The sequence below is a fragment of the Chanodichthys erythropterus genome, chromosome 11, assembly GCF_024489055.1.
Source record: "Chanodichthys erythropterus isolate Z2021 chromosome 11, ASM2448905v1, whole genome shotgun sequence".
In the NCBI taxonomy this organism is placed as follows: Eukaryota; Metazoa; Chordata; class Actinopteri; order Cypriniformes; family Xenocyprididae; genus Chanodichthys; species Chanodichthys erythropterus.
In genome coordinates this window covers 30,642,987-30,661,851 of record NC_090231.1, presented here as the reverse complement: position 1 = coordinate 30,661,851, position 18,865 = coordinate 30,642,987, and the positions used below count along the sequence as shown (strand labels likewise).

General features: G+C 37.3%; 3 protein-coding genes across 3 annotated transcripts; 2 read left to right on the top strand and 1 right to left on the bottom strand.

Moving 5' to 3' along the window:
- Window positions 1-6,989: 6,989 nt before the first annotated feature.
- On the bottom strand, window positions 6,990-8,899 carry ctrb.3 (chymotrypsinogen B, tandem duplicate 3). The gene is made up of 7 exons (XM_067402318.1): window positions 8,811-8,899; window positions 8,484-8,587; window positions 8,293-8,372; window positions 8,108-8,192; window positions 7,740-7,920; window positions 7,433-7,569; window positions 6,990-7,351 (listed from the first exon to the last, which is right to left on the bottom strand). The coding sequence occupies exons 1-7, from the start codon at window positions 8,860-8,862 to the stop codon at window positions 7,190-7,192; spliced, it is 801 nt and encodes a 266-aa protein (XP_067258419.1). The 5' UTR covers window positions 8,863-8,899; the 3' UTR covers window positions 6,990-7,189.
- Window positions 8,900-9,519: 620 nt separating this feature from the next.
- On the top strand, window positions 9,520-11,232 carry LOC137031361 (chymotrypsin A-like). The gene is made up of 7 exons (XM_067402319.1): window positions 9,520-9,652; window positions 9,797-9,900; window positions 10,026-10,105; window positions 10,194-10,272; window positions 10,410-10,590; window positions 10,780-10,913; window positions 11,002-11,232. The coding sequence occupies exons 1-7, from the start codon at window positions 9,601-9,603 to the stop codon at window positions 11,161-11,163; spliced, it is 792 nt and encodes a 263-aa protein (XP_067258420.1). The 5' UTR covers window positions 9,520-9,600; the 3' UTR covers window positions 11,164-11,232.
- A 4,571-nt stretch (window positions 11,233-15,803) lies between these two features.
- Window positions 15,804-18,591, top strand: ctrb.1 (chymotrypsinogen B, tandem duplicate 1). The gene is made up of 7 exons (XM_067402317.1): window positions 15,804-15,959; window positions 16,094-16,197; window positions 16,283-16,362; window positions 16,505-16,583; window positions 17,239-17,419; window positions 18,126-18,259; window positions 18,378-18,591. Exons 1-7 carry the CDS (start codon window positions 15,908-15,910, stop codon window positions 18,537-18,539), a joined length of 792 nt encoding a protein of 263 aa, XP_067258418.1. The 5' UTR covers window positions 15,804-15,907; the 3' UTR covers window positions 18,540-18,591.
- Window positions 18,592-18,865: the final 274 nt, after the last annotated feature.

Genomic DNA, 18,865 nt, shown 5'->3' with positions numbered 1-18,865 from the left:
AAACATTGAAGAAAGTCAAGGAGAGGAAAATGTTATGGTTAGTGTTGCCATCTGTTAGCAGAGATGTGACTGATAAGGGGACTGAGATGTTTAAGGGCTGGGTGTAAGATTGATAGTGTTTCCAGCTGCTAGTGCAAACTCTTGGAAATATTACCAATTTTAGTTAAATGTTATTTTAAAGGATTTTGGTTGTCGTTATTAAAGGTGCTTGTTTAGAAACTCTTTGGAGAGGGAGAGTGATGAATGATCTGCCTACCCTTCAATCGAGGTTTCCAAATCACCTCCTTTTACAACATTCTCCCTGGACTCTTTCTGCCATTCTCTTAATCTTGTTGTATTGTTATGTTTGTTTTAAAACGCATCTTCTCTAATCCCACAGGGTTTTCCTCAACTCTCTGGCACACATAATCTGAAAATCCTGTTAAAGTTTGTTTGTGTAATCAGAATCAGAAACCAAATTGTTTTGTTGAGTTGTGAGTTGGTCTGTATATGTTAATCCTTGTCATAATTCTTTTTTGCCTTTTGAATAGGCACAGGCTATAGTGTTCTGATGCTCAGAATAAGGTCAAGAGCTGTCAACAGATAATTAATGTTTCCATACTCCTCATTCTGAGGGTTGTTGAAATGGCTCATTGCTGAGGTTATGCAACTGCACAACTGTTGTTGTTGTGTTGCACAGTAAGGTGATTTTTTTTTTTAAAGCAGACATAAAAAAAAACATACACATATAGGTGCACATTATGCATAGGCACTAGACATTGTTCTAACGATCTCAATGACATTGTTCTAAAAGCATACAAAAACTAAATTTTTATTTTGGGATTTTTGTAGCATAGTGTTTTTCATCAGGATATTTTAATTCTGTTATATGTAATAAATATGTTTAAGAAACAAAGAGCAGTGATATTGTCAATTCATCGTTGTTACCACCAATTTATTAAACATTTTTCATTCATCTTCAGGAAGCTTTTGGAAATTGCATGGGAAATTAGTACAAATCTGTAGACTTTAGAAATCTTAAAGCAAATATCAGTGTTATTTTCATTCACTTCAGAAATAATAGGAAAGTAGGATTGAAACTATGAACAGAAATAGAAAAAGAAGACCTTATGTTCTTTTTTTTTCAGAAGTCAAAAGTGAGACTGATATCATTAGGATTGATTATTTAAAAGGAACACTCCACTTTTTTTTGAAAATAGGCTCATTTTCCAACTCCCCTAGAGTTATACGGTTGAGTTTTACAGTTTTCGAATCCATTCAGCCGATCTCCGGGTCTGGCGGTACCACTTTTAGCATAGCTTGGCATAGATCATTGAATCTGATTAGACCGTTAGCATCTCTCTCAAAAATGACCAAAGAGTTTCGATATTTTTCCTATTTAAAACTTGACTTTACTGTAGTTACATCGTGTATGAAAAGTTGAAAAGATTTTATAGGCCGATATGGTTAGGAACTATACTCCCATTCCGGCGTAATAATCAAGGAACTTTGCTGCCGTACTATGGGTGCAGCAGTGCAATGATATTACACAGCGCCTGTGACCCCCTGCTTGCACAGGGAGCGTGCCTTGCAACTATGGAGACATTTGTCAGAGACGCTTTTAACTTTTAATATTCCATCAGTCTTAGTACACGATGTAACTACAGTAGAGTCAAGTTTTAAATAGGAAAAATATCGAAACTCTTTGGTCATTTTTGAGAGAGATGCTAAAAGTGATACCACCAGACCCGGAGATCGGCTGAGTGGATTTGAAAATGGTGAAACTCAACTGTTTAACTCTAGGGGAGTTGGAAAATGAACCTATTTTCCAAAAAAAAGTGGAGTGTTCCTTTAATATAGAACGAAAAATAGCTACAGTTCTTTCAGTATCTGATTGTAGCTAAACAAAGAAAAAGGTACAAATGTGTTATGACAGAAAGTGTTGTTGAGTGAAGGCTTCAAAAGGTCCATTTGAACTGGGAATTTTTTCAAAGCCTTACAAGCTCGCAAATTCATCTTCACTCCATTGTTAGAAGCAGTATCAAAGCATAACACACTTTCTGTGTCCCAGGTGGGCTGGAATTCTCAAGGTATGTTCACGCTGACTTTAACTTGGCAGTTTTGATCTCCCCTGTCCAGCAGTTGGCAGAAAGCTATCTGGTTCATAGGAGATCAAGTGAGCACCTCAGGTTCATAATGATACACATTATTCCTGAGGGAGAACTCAAACTGAGACAGAAAAGTGGTAAAAGAAACAGTGATGTAAAGAAGGGACTGAGACTACTGAGCTCAGACTGAGTGATATAAATGAAGAGAAAGGGAGACATTGAAGGGGACAATCTATAATACAGCACTGTGAAAGACATGTACAGCACTATCTGAGTTTAACCAAATACAAAATTACACTGAACATTAATCATGCAAAATACAATTTGGCTATTTAAAAACATACGTATTGCATATTTTAGCACCATGCACTGTGGGTATACCTAATAAAGAAGCTGAATGAACTGTGTACTCTCTTCAATAAAGAAATGCTATTTACATTCTTCACAGCTAAATTAAAATGCCCCTCATTGGAGGACTAAGGATATTTTATCTCTGGTTGTGTTCTCCCTGAAAGAAGGTAGTCAATATAAACCTAGGATGGCTTGAGGGTGAGTAAATCATGGGATCATTTTAATTTTTTTGGTGAACTATCCGTTTAACTGTTAGTGCCCAATTGCAGATACATGTAGAGAAACTGAAAATGGAATACCATTAATTCAATGCTCAAGTGTGTGAATTTGAATAAAAAAAAATTCTGAGAAATTGATTGTGAAATTCCTTTGAAATGTCCAAATAATTATTGTCCAAAAACAATATATACTGACACCGCCATGAATCTCTAACTGCAAGAAGTTTATGCAGAGCCACAGATATTATTACCATACTCTGGTTGAGTGTCATCTCTTGTGATCCACTCAGATGAGCTGCCTGTCTCAATACTGGAATCAGTCCTAAGGGGAATTTGGTAAACGTTATTCTATATTATATCTTTCAGTCAATCCAGCTGTCCTCAGTGGCCTTGAACTCTCTTGATCCTTCTACTAATCTCAAATGTTCAATTCTGGTCTCAACCCTGCAAGAACATAAAGCTCAAAAGTGGATGGACGCAAGCAAAAATTTGAAAAGCAAAGCTCCACAATTGCTTGGTTTTGATTCTGAGTGATGTGCGATTTGACCAAAATCTTATATCACAATAGGAGTAATTTTATTTCATGATAACAATATATATTACAATATAGGCCTAGTTATTTTTTGATTCCATTGAAATGTCTTAATTCTTGCCATCAATTTAGAAAATAAAGTAATACTAGCCTAAGTTAAAAAACAAAAAAACTCTTAAGCTTAAAGAAGACAAGTAGCCTAAACAATCAGTCATAAAATAAGAACAAAGAAACTAATTACAGGCAATAGGACAACAATCTACAATAGAACAAAGACACAAATGAAATAGACTAGAAATTCATAATAGGCTACAAAAATTGTATAAAGTTATAAATTGTATAAATTGTAACAAGTTAGTTGAAATATCTAGCTTTTATTCAAACTTACGAAGAAAGAACTGGTTACACATCAGTTACACTTTTTCCGTAAGCTGAATAGGGCGTAGTAAGCTTTCTGAACTGCGAGAATTTTACACTTTCTTTGCATGTATGGAAGGCGACAGGGACGTGCACAGACATTTTGGGGGGCAGGGGCTCAAGTGGAAAAAAGGGCACTTCTCATAATTATTTATTTAAAAAATAATGAACCCTTAAATATATTAAGACAACTTTGACTTCACTTACACTCACGCAATTGTTTTATACTCCACAGATTTCTACAAAATAATTAGTTCACACAGAGACCATGGTCTTCTTTAGTATTCACTAGGTTTATCACAAGAGAAGTCAACAGCAACTATTTTCAAGTAGCTATATATATTTAGAATAAATGACTGCACCAAGAAGAGGGACATAGTTTCACTAATAATTTGTTTATTTTGCACAAATCAATCAATCGTTTTAATTTTTTGGTGTTATTGGAATACTTCTTTCATGAAGTGGACAATTTTAAGATTTTACAATTTTACAATGTAAAGGTCCATTTTTGCTACCATGTCTTTTACTTTAATGGAAAGAAAACTAGGAAAGAAAACTAAGAAAACTTAACCCTAACCCTACACATTTAGATGGAGTTTGTTTTAAGCCTACTACCCTCCGTCTGTTTGCATCTGTAGATTTCTTCTAAATTAACCAAAACAAGCTAATCTGCATATTTAAACACATCAAGAGTTTTTTTTCCTGAACTGTTAATACATTATATATTATAACAAATGCCTGCAGAGGACGACAAAAGCCTGCTGATTTGTGTTGTTAGACAGCACAGCACGATCAAATCCACGATCAAAGCCACCATGATTAAAAATATATGATTAGTTAAATAATAATATTCGCCCACTTCTTTGTGATAGAAATGCTACAGCCACTGTAATTTCTTCAACAAGAATATGTGGACAGAGCGAGGGTTTAAACTTGTATTGATGTATTATCCTGTGTAAGTGTAGATGTAAGAATAGCATTATGTAGCTGATGCTGTATTATGATTTTAAATTTCCATGGATGTGCGTCCATGGAATGCTCCTCTTCTGGTATTGACAGCCCAACCAATATCTTTACCATGGTTCAAAACGCAATGCATAGCACAATAAAATGATTGAAATTATAATATGACATAAATTTCATTAGTATCAAATCAGGCAGATGTGTTGATTGTGGTCAAACTATTAATGCAGCGTTAAATGTATAAATAACCCTTAAATAGACAAAACTTTCAGGTTTATGAACATAGGCTAGCCTACCTGAAAGAAATGCACGGGATGGATCCATCTAGGGCTTTTTTCTTTTTCGCTTCTCATCGCCAGACAGCAGTTGCATTTTTTTGCGGGAATAGTTGTCACAATTAAGTTTTCAGCCAGCAGCAAACTCGAGGTGAGGTGGGGCGTGGCGCGCGCGCGTGCGTGCGGCCATGAATGGCGTGTCGCGGAGTGAGGGATCTGAACTCAACAAAGCCGACCTGATATAGTATTTTTTTTTATTTGTTTTATACAGTAAATATATTTGTTTGACAGGGAAGCTGTGCGCAAACAGTTATATATATTCATTTATTAATAAATAAAAAAAAAAAAAAAAAAAAAAAGCACCCCAGAAAAAAGGGCACTTTCTCTCCAGGAAGAAAAAGGGCAGGGGCTCAAGCCCCTTTTTTGTCTATGTGTGCACGTGCCTGGAAGGCGATCTGACGGAAGCTAGATATTTTACTTCATAACTTGTTAAATATGGATATTTTTTTACACAAATGTAGAAGGCCTTTATTAGTGAATAAGGCATTTATTAGTTAAGTTCACAACGTAATTTCTAGTGAAACTCAAACATAATTTCAAAAGGAGGGAACCCTAATCTTTCAATTAAGACCAGAGCATATAAGCAGCTACTCACCCTGCTCTGGCATCAGTTGATATCCCTCCACCTCCCCAACTCCACCACATAATTTAGGCATCTCATTCTCATCTATCATAGGCCTACTCCTCTTCCAGGCACTAGTAGTCCCTGAGGGGTATATCCAAACTGGAGTTGAAGCTGTTTCCTCGAGCCCCTCCACAGCGGACAGCAAGCCAAATACGCTTAACCTTATTAGCTTAAAGATTGTATGAGGAAACGAACTGGTGAAACCCCCCGGAGCCGTGTGGAGTACGTTAATGATGGATGGATGTGGATGGAAGCACTTTCTTCAGCTCATACTCGTCGGTATCGCTGCTATTAAAGCTGGGATGCGTCAGGATATTTATTATTTCTCCGATTGCGTTCATTAGAAAAGAAAGTCAAATTCAAGGTGAGTAAAGCTTGGGCTAATTTTCATTTGAAGAGAATGTCACGTAACCGCAATTCATTTGAAGAATGTCACGTAACCGCAATTGTGTCTGCCGGTTGACAAATTTCTACCGGTTAATCGTGTCTACCGGTGTATCGCAGACGCCCGCCCACACCAACCTCAAGGCGACTTTCACCTTGAAACTATGTCATGCTGTTTGAAAAGATTGTTTGTGTTATTCATCTGACGTCTAACTGAGAGCTCAAGGGTTCAGGCTTTTAGCACATCAATTTATGCTTGAATTAAGAAGTGGTTAACGGGGTATTGTTTTTTCATTTTATATTACTGACGCTCCCACGCCTCTCTTTTCAAAATCAGTCTTAGCATCATCAGAGAGAAAAAATTAGAGCTTCTCCTATTGTATGATTTGTCTCATCCCTTCTCTACGTCTCTCTGTGAAACAACTGACTCCACTGTTGCAAATGTGTCTCAAGGAGGATCAGGAAGTTGCCATGGAGACCCCTTATGTGATGTTTTGCTTCATATATAGCTAATAGACTGAGGGGCTTAAAGGTTTGAGACTGAACCTGAACACAAAAATATGCAGACAAAAACATCTTTCAGTTAGGTTTATGTATGAAATAACCACAGGGGAATATCAGGGCAATTGCTCTTTTCTAGTATAATAAAAGCCATTCTGATTTTGATATTAATTAAATAATTGTATAAACTCCCACGAGAGAGAGAGAGAGAAAATTCCTTTGGCAATTAAAAACTTGTGACTGTTATAGACAATGCATGCATACTAGAAAACAGATACTGTATTGATGAACAGAAGCAGCCTGATCTGCCAAATATATACTGAGTTAACAAATATGGATCTTTGTGTGAGTCTTTAGCGCCCTCCTCCGTCAAAGATGCGTACGACAAGTAAAATTCATTTTATGTTCTGTGTTCTTTAGGAAAGTCACAGACCTTATACTTGTGCCCATTTGTTGATTTCAATACAATGAAAATGAATGAATAAATATGTAACTGTTTCACAACTGTTACACTGTAGTTTTTGCAGAAACTGTTCTAACTAGATTGAACAGAAATAAATGTACACTGTAACATGACATGTTGTATGTATTTATTAAACTATTACAGCCATAATATAAAAGCAATAAGCCTCTCATACCATTAGGTTGACCAAGATTAAGCTGGTTTTACCATCACTTCTTAAGTGTGGTAAAACCAATTCATAGGCTTGAGTGTCTGTAGTATCTTGTTAGCTGCTGTTCAGTGATGTCAAGGGGTCTCTATACATTTTGTGTCTTTAGTTGGAAGCCAGAATCTGATCCACCCAGTCGCGGAGCTCAGTGACACGGGCGTACACACCAGGAATACTGGTGTCACAACGACTGCTTCCCCAGGACACAATACCCACCAGTGTCCAGACATCACCCTTCTGACACACCAGAGGACCACCAGAGTCACCCTAAGCAGACAGGCAGACAAGACAGTTATAGGGAGAGAGGTATTTACAGAGGAAGTGAGGAAGAGACGATAGTCTTCTTACCATGCAAGAGGAGGCACCAGCAGCACCAGCACAAATCATGACATCATGGATGTTGCTTCCCCAGTAGTTTTCCTTACAGTCCTCGTTGGACAACAGAGGCAGAGCGACCTGCTGAAGCTCATTAGGGGTGAACAGAGCTACCGGGAGATCATAAAACATGTTAGATATTGCACATATATTACAAACATGTACGCTACCATTCAAAAGTTTGGGGTCAGTATAAAGTCACAAAAGATTTCTATTTCAAATAAATGCTGTTCTTTTGAACTTCTGTGAAGACTGTGATTATATCGTATAGGCAACCAACCATTGTATCTGGTCACTCCCCAGCCAGAAGTCACGCAGATCATGCCAGGAGCAAACTGGTCGGAAGTCTCAGCAAGACAAACAGGAGACACATGTGCGTTCAGTGAGGCGGGAGCGGTCAGCTTGATCAAAGCAATGTCATTCTCAATGGTATTAGAGTTCCACTGAGGGTGAGTGAACACCTGTAATTGAGATTAAGTCATACAGAAGAAGCGGTAAATAAATAATGAAGAGAGATAAACACAAATGAGCATATGCAGACTGAGGTTTAGTATAACTAAAAAGCATTATCATGTTGCGTTATCTTGTAGAATGATCAATTAAATGTCCAGCTTATTGAAGAAAAGGTTTGAAGTTCTTGAGCCTCACTTTTGACACTCTCATAGTCTGCGTGTCCTCCTGAGTGTTGCCGCTTCCCTTGTTATGCTCTCCCAGAATCACACGGTGACTAGTTCTGGAGATAAGCAAGAGAGCTTAATTAATCCACGTCTATCCCAGCATTCGTGTATAGTTAACGTAATGATTCAACTGTGATTATTTTAAATTAGTCTCACCTCACACTGCAGTGAGCAGCAGTCACGACCCAGTACTCACTGATCAGAGAGCCACCGCAGAAGTGGAAGCCAGTGAAGTCCTGTAATTTAAACAAAATGGCAAATAAAATAAAAAAAAATAAAAAAAATGACACTTTGCATAAGCTTTGTAGTGATGATCTATCATTAGCTAGATAATACTAACATTATACCTGTAAGGAGACCTGCCAGGGCCAGGAGTGAGGCACTGCCTCCTCACCATTCACAATGCGGGCATAGCCACTGACAACAGGAGGAACGGCAGGAACGCCACAGCCTGAAGAAAAAGGGATAACAAGACATGCAAGAACACTAAATAATGACATTTTATAGTATAATATAAATAGGCCAATTGACCAATTATTTCTCAAATGCAAACTATATATATTTTTTAACATAGGGTGCATGGTGACTATAATAACTATGGATATGACCTTTAAAAAACTAATCTTAAATCAACTTAAAATTATAAAAAAAGTCTGAGGAAAAAACTTCCTCACCATAGGCTGCACTAATGAAGGCAACGCAGGACAGCAGCCACAGGAAAGACATTGTGCAGAGGACACAGCATTATTGACAGCAGAAAGTCCTATTTAAAACCAAACCATGATTTCACACATACCAATGAGGGCATGACAACATGATGTTATGGTTATAAATTAACCCTGAGAGTCTGCATCAGCTGGTCTTCACCTGTGCAGAATCCCATGATTTTTACCCCGCTGTACTTAAACATTGCATTTTCATATAAACTGGGTAAAACTTCATAAATGTGCTATTAAGCTCTTCTGTTTGATTGATTTTTAATTATTTTATTTTTAAAAAAAAATGTTAAAATTGTTTAATTCATTATTTTATTTGTTGCTTGAGTTTGCTTTTTAGACAAAATAATTAATTAATAAATAAATAACTGAACATTTTGCCAACTAATCCTTCCTTGGAAGGTTCACATGTAATTTGTCACTCTTTTTTTAATGCATTGTAAAAGTGTCAAATAAACAAACAAATACATATATAAATAAATACATAAATACATTGTATTTTTCAGGCAACTGGCAAATTCAAATAATTAAAGTTCATATTATTTAATGATAAGTCAGGTTATATAGGTTATATGATGCCTTTATATGGGGTTTCTGGAATACTTACAATCTTGATCATTGGTGAAAACTCAAAGTAAATGTGTCAGCATATATTGGGAATGACGTGTATGTTGCAAAATATGTAAATGTGTGGGAAGGACGGGTATATAAACCCCCTAAAAGTTGGTGAGACAGCCCTGATTCAGAAATGGCTTTCATTTGGATTCTTTCGTGTCTTGCTTTCATTGGAACTGCCTACGGTTTGTTGCTGTTTTTTCCTCTGTAAAATAGATTTAAATATTTGAATAAAAGTGTCAGTTTTAAACATACCCGCCAAGGGCAGAAGAACATGCTTGGATTTGTATGAATATTTCTACTAATACTTTTTTTTTATTATTCTCAAGGCTGTGGCGTTCCAGCAATCCCTCCTGTTATCACCGGCTATGCCAGGATTGTGAATGGCGAGGAGGCAGTTCCTCATTCCTGGCCCTGGCAGGTGTCTCTGCAGGTACAAACAGACATCTTTTTAACAGATGACAAATGGATAAAATAAGATGACATATGGATAATAAATAAACAAACTTAACAAAACAAACAAATATCTTGGCTAAAACATCTAATGTGTCATTGCAGGACTCCACTGGCTTCCACTTCTGCGGTGGCTCCCTGATCAGCGAGTGGTGGGTTGTGACTGCTGCTCACTGCAATGTCAGGTAAGACAGTTAAAGTATAAATTATCATAATTTTTTTGTAACAACTATTGTTTTAGAATAAGAATTCTGCAAAAAATCTTTTCATTAGGACCTCTCACCGTGTCATCCTGGGTGAGCATGATCGTTCCTCCAACGCTGAGCCCATTCAGACCATGACTGTTGGCAAGGTGCCTTGATTCTTCACATTTTTTGTATCATACCTAAACCATTGAGACAATTTTAAAACAGAGAGATGAGAAAACTGCTGCCACTGAATATGAGAATTACTGCAGAGAATGTTGACGTGTCTATTCTCTTCCCAAAGGTTTTCAAGCACCCTAAATACAACAGCTTCACCATCAACAACGACATCCTCCTGATTAAGCTGGCCACTCCCGCTCAACTCAACACTCGCGTGTCTCCTGTGTGTCTCGCTGAAACCAGTGACAACTTCCCTGGAGGCATGAAGTGTGTGACCTCTGGATGGGGCCTGACCAGGTACAATGGTGAGTTTCATTTCAGCATTTTTATCATTTTTGCATATATTTAGGCCTAGAAAACATTTACATTTACATTTACATAGTTTTAAGATACACTATAGCATTTGTTCAGTTTTTATAGTTTAAGAAGGTCAAACTTGAATTAGATCTCTGTCCATTTTAAGCTTTTAAAATGCTGCCAATCTGTCCTTTCAGCTGCTAATACCCCACCCCTGCTCCAGCAGGCCGCTCTGCCTCTGCTGACCAACGATGACTGCAAGCGTTACTGGGGATCCAAGATCACTGATCTGATGATCTGTGCTGGAGCCGCTGGTGCTTCTTCTTGCATGGTGAATCTCTCTTGATTTTCCACCATACCTTTCTATTTGCCAAGTCGTAGAAGATTGTAAAGATCTGACTTACCTCTCTGTGTTTCAGGGTGATTCTGGCGGTCCTCTGGTCTGTCAGAAGAATGGAGTCTGGACTCTGGTTGGTATTGTGTCCTGGGGAAGCGGCACCTGCTCACCCAGCTCACCTGGTGTGTACGCCCGTGTCACCAAACTCCGTGCTTGGGTTGACCAGACCGTTGCTGCAAACTAAAGCACAAATGTTTACAGTAGTTCTTGGTCATAATTCTCATCAATAAAGTTTTATTTTGAGCCAAAAAAATCAGTCTGTTTGTGCTTTTGTAGAAGAAAACAAAACATTCATTACTTTGTTAGTCAGTGGACAATGAACTTTCAATATGTTTGAGTAAGTTTTTCTTATTACATCATTTTAATAATAGCAAAATAATATACTTTAAAAAGAAAAAAATAACCATTTGCTACTATTTTCTGCAAAACCAGATGAATGACAAACGTGTATGGGTCAAAGACGAGACATCATCACATTTGTGTCCATTTTGTGTACTGAATACTATATAAATTACATTGTTACCACAACCCCTTGAAACACAATTTGGACAGCTCCAAATTTGACACTTGATCAAATAGGTGATTGTTGTGCAATTATGAATTTATGAATATATCAGCACAATGAAGTCATTTAAATAGGGTTGCACCGAAAAAAATTGGTGGGGCAGCATAATATGATTTATGATTCATAGGTTTATGATTCATAGCTTTATGATCCCCCCTCCCCACCCCCTTTTAACTACTAAACAGTTTCCTCCGTTTTTCAGTTGTTGTTTTTTTTTCAGATTAATAACGGCTTCAGATTTAATATTGATCACAAAAGTACTTTCTGTGATTCTTTCTGTGATTCTGTGAGACTTTTGGTCTAACATATACGAATGGCTTAAAATTACAATTTATTTGATTTCTTCATTTTCTAAAAATAACATAACTTTTGGTATAATAATGGAAGATGTACACATTCAATTTCTACTGAACAATATTTTCATTTCGGGAAAATGTTATATTCATTTACTGTAAGTTCCTTAAAAGCCATTATTTTCTGTTTTTCAGAAAGAATTTTGGATTTACTCTAAATCTTTAAGAATGGTAAAATTTTAAAGTGGAAGACAACTTGGTTCATTGAAGAAATTTAAAACATTAGAAGACCTGGTTGCATGATTTTTTTTTTTTTTCGTGTTCCCCCCCCTATATTTTTGGTTCATTTCTATAGAGTTGTGCTCAGCTATTTTGGCTATATAAAAAAAAAAAAAAAAAAAAAAAACATAATAAAAACTGAATTTACAGAAAAGATCCAGTTCAAAAGTTTATATGCTTGATTCTTAATAGTGTGTGTTACCTGGATGATCAAAAGCTGCAAACATTCACTGATGCCCAAGACAACACAATAAGAGGAGCCAGTTGGTTGTAAACCTATGAACAGGATGACTGGAAATTCTGACTGGAATAAGACTGGAAGTTCTTATTTTATTTAAAGATCTACTTTTTTTTTTTTTTAGTTCTGTCCTACAAAAGCTTCATAAAACACTTTCCAGAAGACAAAATAAAAACAATTTACCTCTCAACCATCCTGTGCAAATGTTTATACCCCATGAATTTTAATGCATTGTTTCCTTATGGAGTATCAGTAAAAACCATTTGTAACAGTTCGGTATTAGAAGAATCCCAAACATGGGCCTAATCATTAAGAAAATTATAAAAACAGTCATAAATTAATGACACACAGAACTGAGAATATGTAAACTTTTGAACTGCTTAATTTATGTAAAGGCAGATATTATATTGTGGACTATATGTAAACATCTTATAATACATTTTTGTTGCAGTGCTAAATAAAAAAAACATTTTTTGATCTCACTTATTTATTATTTAAATTATTGATATTTTGCAGATTCTGAAAGGTGCATGTAACTTATCACATCAAATATTAGGCTCTTATTCAACAAATAGCGAAATATGCTGATAGAATATTTCAGAGCTGAACAGTTATTTTCACGTTATCGGGTTTTTTTTTTTAATTGCATTATTTTATATTTATTTAGGTTGTTTATGTCATGTATGTGTTTTTTTTTTTTTGTTTTTTTTTTTACATAGATAAAAGATAAACTGTCTGAATAAATGAGCGCGAAAGACCGTATGCTATGCACGCGCCACAAAACAACAGTGGAGGATGGCCTGACAGCAATAAACTCCGGCAAGATAAGTCACTTTGTGCAGATCCACAGACCTTTATCTACAGATCAAGTAGCCTATAATAATGGGAATATTGAATAATCTCGGTGAGAGTTTTACAGTGCTGAGACTGTGGCCTAACCGAACGCAACAGCTGCATGTCCTACACACTATCGAATGCTTCGGAAGACGTGTGGAACATAGTGCACAAAAACATTTTAGGTGCTTTACTGTTTTAATATTGAACACACCCGATCCAGCTAGGCTATACTGGAGCCCATACTGATTATGAATATCGGATGATTCAGATCGGTGCATACCTAAAATAACTGTTAATCCAATAAATCTTAAAACATTGAAAAAAATGCTACTACATGTTACTACTTATAAAAAATAAATAAATAAATAAATAAAAATTCCACTCTGCTTTTCAACTCTTACTTTTCTAAGGAATAATAGCAAAATTGCTTCCTTAGAATCAGCAATGTTGCTATTTTCCATTCCATTCAGATCTCTTTGGATAAAAAAATTAGTGACACGAATAAATACAAAATAATAGGGCTGTAACGATATGCGATATGAAATCGAAATCGCGATACGCAGGTCCACGAACCTGTATCGCGATGTGAGAAGGCAGAATCGCGACACACCCCTTCCAACTCCCAGAGTTATCCTTCCTGTCCAGATCCAATGCTACCACATTTTTAAATTACTATAAGTATTAGGGGTGTAACGATTTATCGTAGATGGTGTGTCTCAATCAGCTCTCTAGTTCAGTAAGTTTTTCGGGCACACATTGAATCTTGCAAGCAGGTTTAAACGTTTCTCATGTCAGTCTCTTGCATGGTCGCGTGAGAAAAGTCGTGGCTTTCTTTCACCGCAGTGCACAGCAACAGCTGTGCTCACAGAAAAGCAAAAGACGCTTGCGATGCTTTGCTTTAAGTTCTGTGGCGCCGTTCACATATTGCGTCTTTTCTGCGTGCAAGTCAGTTATTATTTTCAAATGTAGCCGCGCGGCAGGCGCGCTCATAATGGGATCAACGCGGTCGCGACGCGCATGCAATTCTCAGAATGCCGCAAGCGCACCGCAGGCCGTGTGACAAGAATCAACCGATCAGTTATGGCCTTTCCGTAACAAAACATCAAAAGCTCAGCCGAACAGCTGATCATAGCTGTACATGGTGGTTTTTATATCTTATCTCCATCAATATATCTCGTAGTAAAACTAATGCAAGGGCTAGAAATCATTTATCCTTTGCAGAAACATCCTCTATAGCTCTTGGAGAGCCCAGTTCAAGGTTGCATAGCAACGACCGAAGCCACGGGAGCGCAAGCGCTTTGGAAAGAAGGAGAAGCGGTGCGGCCGCGCCTTCCACGCGTTTTTAGACGCGATATGTGAACGGCCCCTATTCATAATTCTAAGTTCATGTTAAATTTAAAAAAAAAAATTTAGTGACAGACAGCCCTATTCAACTGTTAATTTGAATACAGAAGGTTTTTATTAAAATTTTATATTTATTTATTTTATTGAAATGTGATCTTGTGTGTACAACAAGGACAATTATTGAAATTTGTTAATGTTTTTTTTTTAATAAATCTTGTTTGAATTTCAGTTTCATTTTGTTCAAAATATCATGATACATATCGTATCGTGAACTCCGTATCGAGATACGTATCGTATCGTGACCTGAGCGTATCGTTACACCCCTACAAAATAACTAATGAATAAACATATTATCTAGCTCAGATTCTCTTTGAATGAAATCTCATAATATTAGCATTATGGAATATTTTGATCTTATAGTACAAAGTAAAATCAAGAATGTAAATCATGTAATTATGTATGTTTACTTACAGCTAAACTAATGAACATACAGGGAATAGGCTACCTAAATAGAAATGACCTGGGAATAAGTGCAGATGTGGAAACAGAGGCCTTGAAACCAGGAACACAGCTTTATCAGTGTCTATGAAAATATAACTAGTCAGGTCAGGGTTACAGTTGCAGTCAACACGATGACTTGAAGTGTGTTACGTAACAAAAAGTAAAAGAGAGCTGAACTCATTCAATTTGAGAGATGCAAAATATAAAACCCTCTAATTAAACTTACAGGAAGATTTTTGTGCAGTCTAATTAACAGAGAATAATACAAAACTAGCAGCTCACATGTGAAATATTTCTGCCACGCAGGTATTATCTATAGCCTATTCATTCGTATAACATGGAGGTTATCACTTTTCTGAGTAGAAATGTTTTGCAAGAAACTGAGATATTGAACACAATATTAGAGGAATTTTCAGTCATTTATTTATTTATGAATTATCAGCATTTATATGACATAACCTCCATGTAATATGAATGCCATAATTCTTTCAGTTTTCAATCACTGTGAATCTGAGAGAATTAATGGCATTCTTTAATAGGTAATTTGGTAGTATTTCTTTAGCTCCAACAGCAGAGCGAGGTGTTAGCAATGCCAAGGTTATGGGTTTAACACCCAGGGAATGCACAGACTGATAAAATAATTACTTTCAATGCAGTTTAAGTCACCGTCAAATGTATAAATGTAAATGTAATTTATTAACGAATGATTTACAGCTGATTTAAAGCAATCAGAAGGAGGGGGCTTTATCTTTTGTAGGGGTGGAAAAACTCTTTCTTGCAAGGTGCGCAATATCCCACAGTGGAGCGATAAGAGTCCAGAGGACTGAATATATAAAGCCCTCAGAGGAGCTGGCAATATTCAAGTGCAGCAATGGCTTTCTTGTGGATCCTATCCTGTCTCGCCTTCTTTGGTGCAGCCTACGGTACAATCCTGTTTTTATTTTTTAAATAATAAGTTACTTTTATACCAGCCTTTAAGCTTGGCTAACTTTATTAAATAGTCCTCAGGATGCATGAATCTGTTAAATTGTTTTGGTGCAATTTTTTTGTCTGTTAGGCTGTGGTGTTCCTGCCATCCCCCCTGTTATCACCGGCTATGCCAGGATTGTGAATGGTGAGGAGGCACGGCCACACTCCTGGCCCTGGCAGGTGTCTCTGCAGGTAAAACTGGTGTGAATAACAATGCTTACTTAATCCCAACTCAAAAGATTTATTAATTTATTATATCATTTTAAATTTATTGCAGGACTCCACTGGCTGGCACTTCTGCGGTGGCTCTCTGATCAATGAGAACTGGGTTGTGACTGCTGCTCACTGTGGTGTGAGGTGAGGCTAACTAAGGATCTATTGGGGAATAAGTTTGAATTCCAGTTATATCGTTGTATTTCATATAGTATATATAGCTTATTGTCCCAATTTTGCGATTTTGGGTTATGCCGTTTTGATGATGTTTTCTTTTTTTTTACAGGACCTCTCACCGCGTCGTCCTGGGTGAGCATGATCGTTCATCCAATGCTGAGGCCATTCAGACCATTAGAGTTGGAAAGGTGTGTAGACCCTAAAAATCTCTTTTATTGAGGTTCACAGGGATGCCATAGACTCAAATTCAAGAAGAAAAATAATAAAGAAAAATAACAATTACAATAAGGGCTGCAGCACATTTAGTGTTTAATGGCCCCTAATAATGACAATTTGCAGTTCAGTAAGTGAGTCAGGTGTTGATTCACAAACGGATCTGGGCTGCGTTTCCCAAAAGCATCGCAAGTAAGTAGATCATAGAACCATTGCCACCAATGGTCTCTAGGATCAATTTTGCTTACAATGCTTTTGAGAAACGCAACCCTTTATTCAGTTCAGTAAAGGATTTGTTAAAGAGGGTACTTTTCACTAAGAAAAACCGTCTCATACGAGTCATTCGTTTCTTGCCATTAAAATGTGGTTGGTAGATGATGTTTGTTTTACATCACATTCAATACAGGCTGCAAACTCACACTCACAACCTAGGTAATATGATTTCTTTTCGCTAAAGTTTCAGCAGCAGCGGCACAGATTGAAAGTACTGTTGAAAAGCACTTCAGGAAACACTAGCATATATGAACCACTGTCTGGAGGTAGTCTTTTAATAGAAACCTGAAGTGAGCATTTCCACAGATTGCTACCTTAAAATCAGAATGCTGACGTGTCTGTATTCTCTTCCCAAAGGCCATCATGCACCCTAACTACAACAGCTACACCATCAACAACGACATTCTCCTGATTAAGCTGGCCACTCCTGCTCAGCTCAACACTCATGTGTCTCCTGTGTGTCTCGCTGAAACCAGTGACAACTTCCCTGGAGGCATGAAGTGTGTGACCTCTGGATGGGGCCTGACCAGGTACAATGGTGAGTTTCAGAATCAGCATTTCAGCATTTTATTTATTTATTTATTTGCATATTTACAAAATATTTACATTTACAACAATGAAACTTTTTTGTTTTGTTTTAATATATATAAAATGGAATTCGATCTGTTTTTATAGCTTAAAAAAGTCAAACTTGAATTGGATCTCTGTCAAAGACTATAGAAGAACACAAGACGTGTCACTCGTATTGTTTTGAATGGGAGAAAGTGTAACGCGCAATATGGCGGAATAAGTCCGCCTTCTAAATAAGAGCCAATCGCCGACTGGTAAAGTCATCGCGTCACTGCAGCGGCCGTTAGAAGCACTGGTTTCTATAGAAAGTCAGATGCGCCCCTCTGAAATGAGGCACAAGAGACACATTTAGGTCTGCGCATGCACATTAGCTTGATTCAACCTAAAAAATACAGTTTTTTTGTCATGATTCGAGTGTTTGGGAAAAAAATTATGAGACAGTTGTTGTCAGAATTCATTGGTGATTTCAAATATGAAATTTAATCGAAAGCTTGGCAAACAGCTTTGGAGAATTTGATGTTTCCCCATTCAAAGAGATAGGAGCTGCATGGATGCCCAGGATACCCGAGAGGCGTTTCAAAGATGGCCGCCGAATGAAATGACTTGTCTTAAAGGGACTTTGATCTCTGTCCTCTCTGTCTGTGTTTTAAAATGCGGCCAATCTGTCCTTTCAGCTGCTAATACCCCACCCCTGCTCCAGCAGGCCGCTCTGCCTCTGCTGACCAATGATGACTGCAAGCGTTACTGGGGATCCAACATCACTGATCTGATGATCTGTGCTGGAGGCGCTGGTGCTACTTCTTGCATGGTAAGCTCCCAAATAAATATATATGACAATTATTTATTTATATATTACTATTAATGAAGTTTCTTCTTACATGTATTGATAAATGTTTTGATTACAAACCCTTCTATGTGTTTTCCAGGGTGATTCTGGCGGTCCTCTGGTCTGTCAGAAGAATGGAGTCTGGACTCTGGTTGGTATTGTGTCCTGGGGAAGCAGCACCTGCTCCACTTCCACCCCTGCGGTGTACGCCCGTGTCACCAAGCTCCGTGCTTGGGTTGACCAGACCATTGCTTCAAACTAAAGCAGCCATGGATACTGTCTTTATTTTCTTTAATAAAGATATATGACATGTCCTTTTGTTTCCTCTTTCTTGGATTAATTATTATAAAGTAGGGATGCACCTATTACGGCCTTCCATAAAGAACATGGTGTCGGTGGCAGAAGTAAGCACGTTAAGCACGCGTGCCCATGAAGTCCATACACGCGGATGTTAAAATGTCTCTTTATTTTGTTCCGGTCAATAAACACTGCTTCTAATCAGTTTCTTGTGAGCTCTCGTTCTTATACTGTTCTTACGCATAAAGTTCATACCTTGCAGACAGAACACGTAAGCAATCTGTGCAGTAA

Coding starts and splice junctions, on each gene's coding strand:
- ctrb.3 (XM_067402318.1), bottom strand. CDS start 8,862: ATGTCTTTCCTGTGGCTGCTGTCCTGCGTTGCCTTCATTAGTGCAGCC. Junction 8,193..8,292: donor GCTGCTCACTGCAGTGTGAG/GTGAGACTAATT, acceptor GCTTATCTCCAG/AACTAGTCACCGTGTGATTC. Junction 7,921..8,107: donor AGACTATGAGAGTGTCAAAA/GTGAGGCTCAAG, acceptor TCTCAATTACAG/GTGTTCACTCACCCTCAGTG.
- LOC137031361 (XM_067402319.1), top strand. CDS start 9,601: ATGGCTTTCATTTGGATTCTTTCGTGTCTTGCTTTCATTGGAACTGCC. Junction 9,901..10,025: donor CCTGGCAGGTGTCTCTGCAG/GTACAAACAGAC, acceptor GTGTCATTGCAG/GACTCCACTGGCTTCCACTT. Junction 10,591..10,779: donor GGGCCTGACCAGGTACAATG/GTGAGTTTCATT, acceptor CTGTCCTTTCAG/CTGCTAATACCCCACCCCTG.
- ctrb.1 (XM_067402317.1), top strand. CDS start 15,908: ATGGCTTTCTTGTGGATCCTATCCTGTCTCGCCTTCTTTGGTGCAGCC. Junction 16,584..17,238: donor AGACCATTAGAGTTGGAAAG/GTGTGTAGACCC, acceptor CTCTTCCCAAAG/GCCATCATGCACCCTAACTA. Junction 18,260..18,377: donor CTGGTGCTACTTCTTGCATG/GTAAGCTCCCAA, acceptor TGTGTTTTCCAG/GGTGATTCTGGCGGTCCTCT.